The sequence below is a fragment of the Cucumis melo genome, chromosome 12 (assembly GCF_025177605.1).
Source record: "Cucumis melo cultivar AY chromosome 12, USDA_Cmelo_AY_1.0, whole genome shotgun sequence".
Taxonomy (NCBI): Eukaryota; Viridiplantae; Streptophyta; class Magnoliopsida; order Cucurbitales; family Cucurbitaceae; genus Cucumis; species Cucumis melo.
Window position 1 is genome coordinate 29,063 of NC_066868.1, and position 12,594 is coordinate 41,656.

A 12,594-nucleotide genomic window follows, 5' to 3' on the forward strand; every position below is an offset into this window, starting at 1 on the left:
TATCAGCCCCCCATCCCTACTTGACTAAGCTAAGGAACTACTGAAAATGGGACGAAATCAGAGACGGAAGTCAGAAATCACCCTTACTCATACGGGAATATGCAAGCTACTAGGCCTGCTTAGGCCTGTTGATGGCGGATGGAAGTACCGAGGTGCCTTTGGATCAAAAGAATATACTGCTTCACCTAGTGACTGACTACTTTATCTAAGTACTCGCGACTTAGCCCTAGCTCTCACTAACCCAGTTCAATCCCCCAGGGTATACCCCCGCTGTGCCATTACTTGCCCGCCCCTTGTCTGAAACTTGTCTTATTCCTGGTATCCTTTAGCGATTCATCGGCGAAAGCCTTTTTTAGCCATCCTTTTGAAAGGAAATAGTCAGAATCCCCTTCCAAAAGCTCCTCTTATTCTTAGCCCAAGCAGTCTTAGCCGCCATTCTTTTCATTCATTCATTACATTAATTCAAGAACAAGAAATTTCAAAATCATAAGTTCAGAAGAATCAGAAGAAGAAAGCCGGAGGCGGAGAAGGCCTCAATGAACAAGGGGGTAGGAGGCTCCAGGACTTCCATTGACTTTTTCTTCCTTTCTATGAAAACCTTGAACTTCCCCGCTCCGTGGGATTATTCTCTTGTCTTCCTTTTCTACTTTCAGTGGATAGTCGGATCATTGATAAGGAAGGAATGAATGTGTTAAGCAAATTCTCAGAGATCCTTTTTTTCCTTTCAAACTTCGCAACTCCTCTCCTTATCAGTCGAGCCTCGGCTTTTTTCCTTCGAAATCTTAGAAAAAAGAAGACGGAGGTTCACTTTATGAAATGAGCTTTGATCCTTTTCATCTTTTTAATAGGGATAAGGACTCGAAAATTCTTTGCGCCTACTCCGCCTCGCCTTTCGATAATTCTTTGATCCTCTCCTATATCTGAAACTACGAGTACCTTCGCACCTTGAAGATGAATATGGATTTCTGACTCGTCCGGAGGTTCATATGTATTTCTTTCGTTGCACTCCTAATAAGGGATAAGGACTTTCGCTTTCTCTTTATGAAATGAGCTTTGATCCTTTCAGATGAATATGGATTCAATTAAGGGTCCGTCCGTAGGTTATTCTTTATATGGATTTCTTTCGTTGCACTCCTGTTAAGAATAAGGAATTCGCCCTTGTTCATTGACTCCTTATCAGTCGACTTTCTTCGAACCTTACTATTTGGAGAGTGATTTCTGAAAATAAAGGGCTCCCTTCACAGTCGTTTCGCCTCAAATTCTTTGACCCTCTCCTTATTATTTTGAGAGCTATTTCATAATACCACTCCTTCTTTTATGATAATTCAGTCGTTTCGCTTTCTTTATTCATCTTTGACCCTCTCCTCTCCTTATCAGTCGACTTTCTTCGAACCTTACTATTTGGAGAGTGATTTCTTCAAATAAAGGGCTCCTTCACAGTCGTTTCGCTTCTCCCCTCTCCTTATTATTTGGAGAGTTATTTCATAATACCACTCCTATTAATATTATAATACAGTCGTTTCGCCTCAAATTCTTTGACCCTCTCCTTCCTTATTTTGAGAGCTATTGAATAATACCACTCCTTCAATAATGAAGTCGTTTCGCCTCAAATTCTTTGACCCTCTCCTCTATTTGGAGTCGTCCGGAGGACTCAGAAATCCATATAAAATAAACATAATGCCACTCCTTCTTTTATGATAATACAGTCGTTTCGCCTCAAATTCTTTGACCCTCTCCTTCCTTATTTTGAGAGCTATTGAATAATACCACTCCTATTAGATACAGTCGTTTCGCTTCTCCCCTCTCCTTACTATTTGGAGAGCTATTGAATAATACCACTCCTTCTTTTATGATAATACAGTCGTTTCGCCTCAAATTCTTTGACCCTCTCCTTCCTTATTTGGAGAGCTATTGAATAATACCACTCCTATTAGATACAGTCGTTTCGCTTCTCCCCTCTCCTTCCTTATTTGGAGAGCTATTTCATAATACCACTCCTTAACAGTCGTTTCGCTTCGCGCCTCCGGACGACTCCAAATGATAAGGATCAAAGACTGATCTCAGAATTTGAGAGCGAAACTCCTTCATTATAGCCCTTATATTTAGAAATAACTCGACTCAAAATAATAAGGAGAGGAGCAAAGAATTTGCGAACTCCTTATCAAAGAATGATCGAAATCCATATGAAAAAATTAGGCTGGTCTCGCTTAAACTTCCACAACTAAAGCAGCTACTGAAGAAAGAGCTTAAACAACTGCAACTTCGTATGCTGCAACTTAGAATACTATTCAAAGAGATCTTCCCTATCCCGCCTGAAACTGAACTTCTTCTTTCTCATGCGAAGTGGAAGTCTGACTCTGGAAGTTATGAAAAGAACTCTGTCTCGATATTCACACCTCTTCTTTCATTCCCTTTCTTCTTAAATTCCGTCAACCCGTAGGTTTCGCAGCAGATAACCTATCCTTGACTCTGGCTGTCAGTCTCCCTCAGTGACGGAGTCAAAGGGACCTCTTTTAAGAGACTGATGAGGATACGGGATTCAACCGATCATTCTAATTTCTTTCAAGAAATCAAAGAGAAAGAAGCCTAAGGCGAGGCCTTATCATGAATAAGGCACAGCTGATCTATAATCTAAAGCTACTTCTCCTGCACCTCTCCAAAGAAAGCGATTCACACCTTTCCCACTCGGGGCTGAACACCTCGTATTCTCTTTGTTGCATATGAGTACCTCTCGCTGCTTCAACTCGGTAAAGCCTTCTACCCGATCCAACCCAATGAGCTACTTAGTTTTCATCCTATCCCGGTAGCACTTCCTCTTTCAGTTACTCTAGAAAGCGATTCACACCTATACAGAATACAAGAAGTAATGCTCCAACTCGCCTCTCGGGTAAGCCCTTTCACCCTAGCTTAGAGTACACTGATTTTCCACTTCTCATTCATTCCCTTTTTTCGTGATCGATCCTCGCAAATTCTTTCCGCCTCTCCTTGGAAGTCGTTCGCCCCCAACCTGAACTCAGGAGAGCGGACTCTCATTCATACCTTTCTGCCTCCCCTACTTGGTCCTTAGCTCCGAAATGGATCCTACCTCATCCAGAAGACGATAAAGGAGGCTAGAAGGGAAGCGACAACTGGAGGCAAGGAAGAAGACGAGAAAGTCAGATAATCAGCCAGAGGAGACGAACCTACTGAAAGTCAGAAAAGAAATCAAGAGCGAACTGGAGGCACTACATCTCCTACTACTAAATAGGGTGAGAAGAAGAGAGACTGCAAACCTACTAAACCTACTTAACCTACTTAAAGGTTAGAAGCCAAGCGCATTCAAAGACAAAGAAAGGTGAAATGTAATATGAGAAAGAGCTCTTCAGGAGTGTTAAGGAGTGCAAGCGCAAGTCCTTCTACGTCCAAAGGAAAGGAGGCTCCGTAAGGAGTTGACAAAGAATGAATGGATGACTTTTCTCCGTTGTCATTTGCTTAACACATTGAATTTGGACAAATAACCTACTTGTTCGCCCTAGAAACTGGGATTCTTTTCGGCCGGTCGAGCCTTCGGGTCTACATCTGTCTCGGATAAAGACCCGCGCGTCAGCTCTGAATTGGATCGGTTATGCTCTTCCTCTGAAACTCCTTCTACTGTGCATTTTCCCTTTCGTGCGGAAAGTGTTCTACTTTTTCGGCTTTCTCGATTGGCTCGTGCTGGAAATGGCTTCCTTCCTCTACCGCTACGTGGGAGGTCTCGACGCCAGTCTTTTTAGTGACTTTATTCAATGATCTTTGAGCCTGGACCTTTGTTTTTGCTTTTCACTCTTCATAATCTCATTCTGGCAGCAAACCCTGTCCCCAAACCGGGAAAACTGGGCAAGGGGAGAAGTCTTGTTAACTATATGGGGCACCTTCCCTTGGCAGTACAGGCACAAGAAAGACGTCCCGGGCGGGTACTCAAGAGGGAGACCAAAACTCAACCTATTAGACAATAGTGTAGTGCTTACCTCTTGCCTTCCTTAAGGCTTTACCCGTCGAGCATATTCGAAATACCTATCCTGACCGAGCTACTTTCTTTGACTTTATTCAATGATCTTTGAGCCTCCGAGCGAGACTGATGAAAAGACCTCTGCCTTGAGACCTTGTATCTTTGCCCGAAAAAGAGATAATGAATGAGAAAGTTCGAATGCTTCCCGTATTCTCAGACTCCAGATTCCCCGTAACCCTCTATAAGTTGAGCCTCATCATGAAAGAACCTAAAAAAAAAGGAGGAGGAAAGTCCAATCCCGCCCTACGCTGGTCTCTCAACCCAACCGCTACGTGGGCTGCAACCTCTCCTTAGAGAGATTCCCCCCTCCCCTATTTAGACTGTTCGGAAAGAGAGTAGAGCTGCCGATTCTCCTCTTCCTGTACTGAGTTCGAATTCAGAGAATATAGTGATTCATATATGAATTGAGACTTTATTCAAACAATATCCCTCAACTCCTACTCCGCCTTGTTCTCCAACTTTCAGGTCTTTCTACGCTTTCTCATTCAACCGATGATAACCTATACATCAAGAGCCACCACTGATTCAACTCCAAGATCTGAGGCTTCGGCAACCGCTCTGCTCTCTCCTTTATTCCTACTCAAAAAGGGAAGGTTAGCTCTTGAGATCCTCTGTTGTCGAGCGTCAACTCCTTACTCCGCCTCTCTCGTCAGACTCTTGCTGCTTCGCTTAGCCCCTCTCTCGTCAGACTCTTGCGGCTTCTCTTGATGCTTGTTCTCCGGTCTGAATACGTAGAAGCAATTCAGATAGAGGCTCGACTGATAAGGAGAGGAGCTCATTGATAAAGTCAAAGAATATTGAAAGGACTCCGGACCGCAAAGTCTTTGACTTGATTCTCAATGAGACCACTAAAAGCGAAAGCGGCTCGAGTGAGGTTAGGAAGGAGAGGGACGAAGTGACTCGACTAAAAGGAGAGGGACGAAGTGACTCGACTAAAAGGAGAGGGACACACTCTCCCACGGCCTTGAGGGCACAGGTAAGGGTTCACATAGACCCGCTCACTTTGGTCCTTCGCTTCATATTAAGCTGGCATACAAGACAAGTCTTAGTAAATTGCATCACCTCATCCCGAAGGCTCGGCCAGTAGTCACCCTCTTTCAGTAGAGCGTACCTTCGTTGCCAACCATTGTGTCCAGCCCACTTTTTCTCATGACATTCTTTCATTAGCAGTCGCCGTCAGTCACTTGAACGGGGAAGATATAGGCCTTTCGGCGCATATCGCTTGTTCGGGTGGTCTTTTTAGTGGTCAAACCATGTATTTTTGCCTGAAAACCAATCGCGCCGGCGCATATTGCTTGCACCGCCTTTGTTTGTACACAATTTGGTTTGCAATTTCATGTGATTTTCTAGGAAATTCCTAAATCGATTATCAGATAGCCAAAATCCAGAAACTAGATTTTTCTACGAACAAGAGAATAGAGAAACTAGATTCTTATACGAACATCGGTTATAGTGAGTGCTGGTTGGCGTATCCAATTAGAGTGCTGAATCTTGCCTTTGGTCTTTCTTTGTCCTGCTCTCATCTAGGTCTCGATCTTTTTTCTCTATCAGAACCATTTGTCCTTGCTCTTCAGACTCCTCAAGGTGAAAGTCAACTTTCAGTCTTCCTCTTTATTGTCCGTATTTTCTTTTCTTTGACAAGGGCCATTGGATTCTGAACCTACTAAAAGGGCTTAAAGGAAGATGAAGTTCAAGGTTTGAAGCCGTCCGAAGGAGGTCAGAAACATTGACACCAGGCTCAAAGAATTTTGAGTGAAAGGAAGAAAGATTGAGTTCCATAGAAAGCCTATCTGTAGGAGTGGAAAGGATAGAAGCAAGGAAAGGAAGTGGGAGAGAAGAAGCTTGACCCCCTACGTGGGCTTAAGAGAAAGATCAATGAACAAGGAAAGAAGAAAGAGAGAATCTTGATCTCTGAATTCGATCTTCATGATCTCTTTCCCTTTCAGAAGAAAGCGGAGGCAAGGCGCGAAGCGAAGCGACTGTGAAGGATCAAAGCTCATTGAATAAAGAGACCGGAGGAAAGAAGAAGTCAATATATACAGAAAGGAAGAGAAGCCCTTGTTCATTGAGGCGGGAGGAAAGCCTAGACACAAAGAACTAGTCAGAAAGATTGAGTGGAATTCGAATCATAGGCTTTCTCTTTCTTTCCCCACTCCGCGGTAGCCGCACAAGCCTAAGAGAGAGTGTAGGGGGTGTCCTTCATTCTTTTAGCAAAAGTTCCTGCGGCTCGAGCCAGCTTTGCGCTTTGACCTGGATGAGATTCTCTATCATGTACCCATTTCCTATATATACTACTATCGGCGAATGGTATGCAATTTCCTATTTGAGAATTTCGATCAAGTATCTCGTATCTAGTTGCGGGGGGGCGTGGCCAAGAAGCAGCCAGTGCCCCCTTCTATTCGGCCTTTCTTCGCTGTGTGATGTGAATAAGGTCTGAGTATGTATGGCCATTCTGGGCGGGTCGCAATAAGTCGCTGGTCGAAGGTTTGGACCAATCGCAATTCATCACCATCTTGCCCGCTGAACATTTATGACTGGCTATGAAATAAGTGTTGACCTCAGTCCCTGTGCTGGGGCTCGGCTCCCGAACCGTACGTGAGCTGCCTCCTACGGCTCTTCCTAAGAACTTCAAGCCCCCTCTCTCTAAATAGACAAAAAAAAGCCTTGCCAACTAGAGAGAAAGAGCTTCGTTCCTTGACTTCTTTGTGAGACTTCCTTGTTCCTTAGTGTAGTCTCGGTCCATACCATAGTTTCAGACGTAGTTCCAACTAGCCTACCTACTAGTATATATCCACAGTTGACGTGACTCCGTACCGACGCCCTTTCCCTTTGTAGACGGCTAAGTGACTTCTACACCGGTCCGTGGTAGTTTAATTCCTTCTTTTCGTACTTTCTTTTGAGGCATATCATAGGCCTTTGTCGGGCTTTCGAATGCCTCCTTCCCCGAAAGAGATAAGTTGAGTTATTATCACCTCTAAACAAAGAAGAAGAGCAGTCAATGAACAAGGGAGAGAATGAAGATCTCATGAAAGAAGTTCACTCGCTCTTGTTCCCTTTCTGCCTCCGAACCTACTGAAAGTCAGATCATATTCTTTTTTGATGGGTCTCGCTCCTTCGCTATCGCTCCATGACTTGGTATAGAGTCTGTGTAGTCGTCGGCCTTCCCACTACATAAGCCACTGGCGGAGAAAGCGAGAAGAGCTCCCCTTCATTCCTTCCTAAGCCAAGGTCCCCAGGTCTCCGAGTCAGCCCGCGCTTTTTCGAAGAATCCTGCACCCATGGGCATACGGCCTGGCAGGCCTTCCCTTTCTGCCGGAGCTTCATGGGCCTTGCCCCGTTCCCCAATCAGATCTTTGTTTGGATGTGAGCTATACTCCGCGAGGAGCCAAACGGGCGTATGGCCTTGCCATTTGACCTCTCTTCCCGTGTGACTAGGAATGCTCAGTGAGAACCTCTCAATTGTCACCGCCTGGCCTCTCTTGCTACCACGGTAGCACCTAGTGTGGTCAGCACCAATCGTCTTCGGTCACGAAGCTGACACTCATTCACATTGGTTCATCCAGCTATGCCCCGGGCCTTTTGCTCTTCTAACGTCAAAGGTGGCCGGCCATTCGTCAACGCCCAGGAATCCGCTTGACATCTCAGCGGCGGGATTGGATACCCGCATCCGATCGAAGTTCCATTTTAGTGCCCCCCCTAACATAAAGGCGAGCTTTTCTAGGTGGGTCCCTTCGCGCAAGACATTGCTTAGGACCAACGGGTCACACGACAGGTACACGATTGACTTTGCACGCTCCATCCTTCGGCCCTTCGCCTATCGGCTTGGCAGGTAAGCTACCTTGATCCCTCTCTGCTTTCGATTCCTTATGCTCAGCACCTCCAACAAGCCCTAAAGTCTCTTGCCGCCTAAAACTCCGCCAAGAAAGGGCAGCTTTACCTTTCATCCTATGTGCCCAGAGAATGCTATGCGTTCTCCACTTTCGGACCTCGCAAAGAGAGAACGTCTTTTTTTCCTCTGACTTTCTCTCTCATTCGCGGAGCGAAGAAAGCGGGCTTTGCCCCAGCTACCGCTACCCTTGGGAAAGCAAAAGAGCTACCGAAGGAAAGGGATGCTGTCTCTCCCTTGGTCTTTTGAGAGGAGAAGGCGGAGAAGAAAAGGTCCTTCGCGCAAGTTTTTTTGCTTCCTGCGCCCTTCCTAGTACTAGTATCGGGGCTCTTCGACCAAGGAGGCATCCTGGTGGTAGGAAGGCCGACCACTACATAAGCCGCCATCCGTCCAGGAGAGAAGGAAGCTACCTTTCTTTGATCCACCTTCCCGGGCGGGGAAGAGAACGAAAATAGGCCGCGGATGGTGGTCGTGGTAGGTTCGAGGATCTGAGGCTGAGGAGCGAACTCCTCTTGAGTCTTGCATTTCCTCTGGCGGACCCCCTCGATCCATCGTACTGGATGGATCCGAGAAGAACGATTAGGGTCATATTCGATTCTTTCCACAATGCCCATAGACGAAGTGCTTCGTTTCAGATCAATTCTTCGCTGCAATCGCTTCGATCCACCCCCGAGGCGAAAAACCGTAATACGCCCTGAGGAATTCCTACCAGCGGACTTCCCTGTACTCAAAGTGAATTGTCTAAGTGCTCTCCCCTCTTGGCTTTGTCTCTTTGTCGAGATCGTAATCATTCTCTTCCGCCCGCCCCTTAAGAATAAAGGCAAATCCCATTCCTCAACACTCAACAATTGAGTAGAATATATATAGGAACTCAGATAAGAGAGATGACGGCGACAAGGAAGACAACTCTGATCGTCCTCCTCTTGAACTAGAAAGCAGCTCTCGCTCTTACATGACTATCTGACGGGAATCATAGGCTGATCTTGACTTTCTACTACTTCTGCAGCGAAAGCGTAATCTGACCAGTCCGGAGTTGAATATATATGAATATGTCCCTTATCAATGAGACGGAGGACGGCTTTCTTCTTTCTGGTTGGTACTTATACCCGCAAGAAAAATCACGTATTGAAGAGTCCGTAGAAGGCGAGCAATCCGAACGGAATCAAAGTCAATGGAATCAATGAACAAGGTCCCACTACGCGGAGAAGGAGTTGTCTTCCATTAGGAAAGAGAAGAAAGAGAATATCAAAACTACGCGTCCGGACGGGTCCGAAGGACTATCCATATTTTTCTGTGGGAAAGCGTGAAATCGAAAGGAGTCAACGGGTTCGCACTTTCATTCGATGTTCATGCATTGCAAGAATGAATTGGTTTGTGCCTTAATTCAGGCGAACTCCTTCTGGTTTTCATTCCGTCTTAATGAGAAGATTAAGTAATTGTTCCACGCAGGGAATGAGTTAACAGAAGAAAGAAGCGGAATGAGTTCCCACACCCTTAGAAGTCTCACTACCCTCCAGCTTCAGATAGAGAAAAAAGAGGGATTGCTCCCCCCAAGGACTCAGTCACTCCCCCCAAAGCATTCAAAATTCAGTCGGTCCTCTCCCCCTATCGTCGGCGAGCCGCTTTCGCTCATATTCAGTTGTCTTTCTTCTCTCAAATTCTTTGAGCCTCAAATTCCGCCATTTCTTAGGCATGCTTAGTATAAGGCCCTATACGTCATGGAAGTTTTCTTCTCAAATCAGAGGTGAGATGGTTTTGATGATGAGGAAATCCTATTATCAATCTGACTATGCTCAGCTCTAAGAAAAAAAGCCTAGACTGGAAAGGAAAGATGAAATTGAGTCGACTGAGTTGTAGAACGAGATAGAAGAAGAAGACTGAGAAGTCGTCCCTCAAATTCTTTGAGCCTTTATTCATAGATTTCTTCTTTATAATTGAATTAGCGTCAACTTGCACTCCTTTCAACTCCTAACCGCTCTGAACCTTCCTAACCTCAGTCGAGTGGCTTCGCTCCTCTCCTATATTTTTTTCGTAGAGTACCTTCGCTCCTTTTCTTTCTCCTTCTTAGTCGAGCTGCTTCGCACCTGAATTTATCTACGAGTCCCAAATTCACTAATTAAGCTAATCTGGACCTTTGTTTTTAGTAAAGATCAAAGAGGGGTTTACCGCTCCGTGGGGTCTTCACGGAACAAAAGGATCAGACAAGATTGACTTCAGACATGAGGATTGGAGACATACCACTCCTTCGCTCTTCTCCGGCAACCTCTCTTCCTTTAAGTCTCGCTGCTAATTGATGAAGAAAGTAGCTCCATTGCGCAACCAGAATAATGGCTCCATGTACATATCCGCCGATATCGCTTTCGGTGGTCGAATTCTTTGGGAGTGAAAAACCCTACTTTTAGCTGGAGGCCTTGGCCTTTACCTTTCTCGTCTTTGTCCCAGAACCCTGCATTATAGGATTTCTTGCTCATCCGTAGAGTTGACTTGTTCATATACCATAGTAATCATCAGAGCTTAGATGAAAAGCGGAAGAGCGCCAAGAAAAGAAAGGACTACTTCTTCCACAGAAATCAGAGACCACAGCCTCTGGTCTGCGCCTCTGCCTCCTTGATTTACCTCGCACCGGGACCTCCGCCTCAACCAAGAGATCCTGATCCTGGGACCGCTCCTGGCTGAATTAGCGAAACCTGCCTGCTTTCATCCCTCTCTCTTCCCGCTACGTGGGGGTAGATGAATCCCTCTTCCGTTCTGAATTAGCGAATCCTATCATGTTCAAATGGGGGAGATGAAAGGGGGGTTTGAATCCGTAGGTCATCAGAGTTCTTGTCACGGGAGTCAATCCAAGAATCAATCAGCCTTGCTATACATAGGAGAAAGCCAGATCCATTGAGGCGGAAGGAATTGAATTTTGATGGCTTCAACTGGGCCCGCCCTATCCTAAACATCTAATGCCCTTGAAAGATCAGACTCCACCCATCCGATACATCTTCGCCCCAACTTCCGATCCAACCAAAGAGGAAAAAGAAGGATTCCTGCTGGGCAGTGGACTTGCTTGACTCAAGAGGGAATTTGACCTGGAAGCCTGCCGATTCGAATGCCCTAGCTTGTCTGCCCTTGATTCTGGGGAAGAAGGGGGGGATAGAAAAGAAGTTCGCGCTTACTCAGCTAGTCCCTCTTCCTATGGTCGAGCTACTTCCCTCCCTCTTTTCAATGAGTTAGTTCGGGATTCTTGATAAAAGATATTATGATCCTATCACCTACTAAAAAGAGGAAAGCCTACCGTCCGGAGCAAAGAAGCAGAGCCTAAAAAAAGTTCAGACTCGACCGCTACGGTCCTTTTGACCTCCGGAACCTCTTTGAAATATTCCATTTCTGTACTTGCGCTCCTAAAAAGGAGCAAAGAATCAATCTCCTACTCCGCCTTCCTAACCTCACTCGCAAATTCTTTGCTCCTAACCGCTCTGAACCTTATCAGTCGAGCTGCTTCGCTCCATTTCAAACTACGAGTACCTTCGCTCCATTTCAAACTACGAGTACCTTCGCTCTGAACCTATATTTTTTTCTACGAGTACCTTCGCTCTGAACCTTCTACGCTTGATTCTGCTTCGCTCTGAACCTATATTTTTTTTCTACGAGTACCTTCGCTCCTCTCCTTCCTAACCTCAGTCGAGTACCTTCGCTCTATTTCAAACGTAGAGTACCTTCGCACCCTATTGTTTTGAGCTATTTGAGTGGAATTGAATGACTCCTTCTACGCGCTCCGTTAGGAGTTGAGAAGAATGAGAGAAGCGACTGAATTTTTGAGTTGACTTTGCTTCTCTCCTTTCAGTCGAGCCTTTGTTTTCTAAGTCAAAGAATTTGGAGAAGCGACTGATCAGTCGTGCTGGAGGCAAGGAACCTACTCAAACATAAATAAGGAAGACTTGGTCTTTCGTTATTCAGTATGAGAATGCAATCTTTGAAATCGGAAGTGAGTAAGCGGGACCTGGAGAGTCAGAGGCATCCGTCGCGGAAGAGTGAGTATTCGCTCTTGCTGGATGCAAGAACTCATTTTCGGATATGGAGTTTCATTTCATTAATCACAGAAAGAGGAAGAAGTATGATAAGAAGGAGGAAGTTGGAAGAGCTAGACCTTCTTTCATTGACCCGGACTTTGAATTCGGTATCTGTCTTTCGTTATTCCCTTTCTTCATGAGTCAGTCATCAGTGGCTGCCGCCGTGTAAGATCCTGATTGAGTAGGGGGATCGGAATCCGTGTTAGATAGGTTATGAGCTAACCCCTTTCCTTCTTAATAAGAAGAAAGTCTTCTCCGTTGCGGACGTAAGAGGGTCGAGTAAGAAAACAAGAAAGAAGTACTTCTTTGAATTGCTTTAGAGTAGGAGATCTTGAATCAGAGGAATCGGCAGAAAAGGAAGACCCAATACTACAAGAAGCAGCTAACCCTAGTGGCACAGGTGCAGCTATCCGGTTAGGGGACATGGGAAAGGGAATCATCCTGGAGGCAAAAGATCAGTCTATCCCATAGAGGTAGAGGCGCGAGAAAGTTGAAGCCTGATTTCGGCTGAGGAGATCGACTTAGTTTACGAGCATACAATTGTCTAAAAAGAGGAAGGCGAGAGGCCTTATATAGATGAGGCTCATTTACGATCGATCTTTCTACTTCAGCTGAAAGAACTCCAT

At 45.5% G+C, this 12,594-nt stretch overlaps 1 protein-coding gene across 1 annotated transcript; it reads right to left on the minus strand.

The window, feature by feature from the left end:
- Positions 1–6,577: 6,577 nt before the first annotated feature.
- On the minus strand, positions 6,578–10,232 carry LOC127144425 (60S ribosomal protein L2, mitochondrial-like). Its single transcript, XM_051080338.1, is given in 2 exon segments — positions 6,578–8,037; positions 8,039–10,232. Coding segments are annotated over 2 exon segments (915 nt in total). The 5' UTR covers positions 8,705–10,232; the 3' UTR covers positions 6,578–7,788.
- Positions 10,233–12,594: the final 2,362 nt, after the last annotated feature.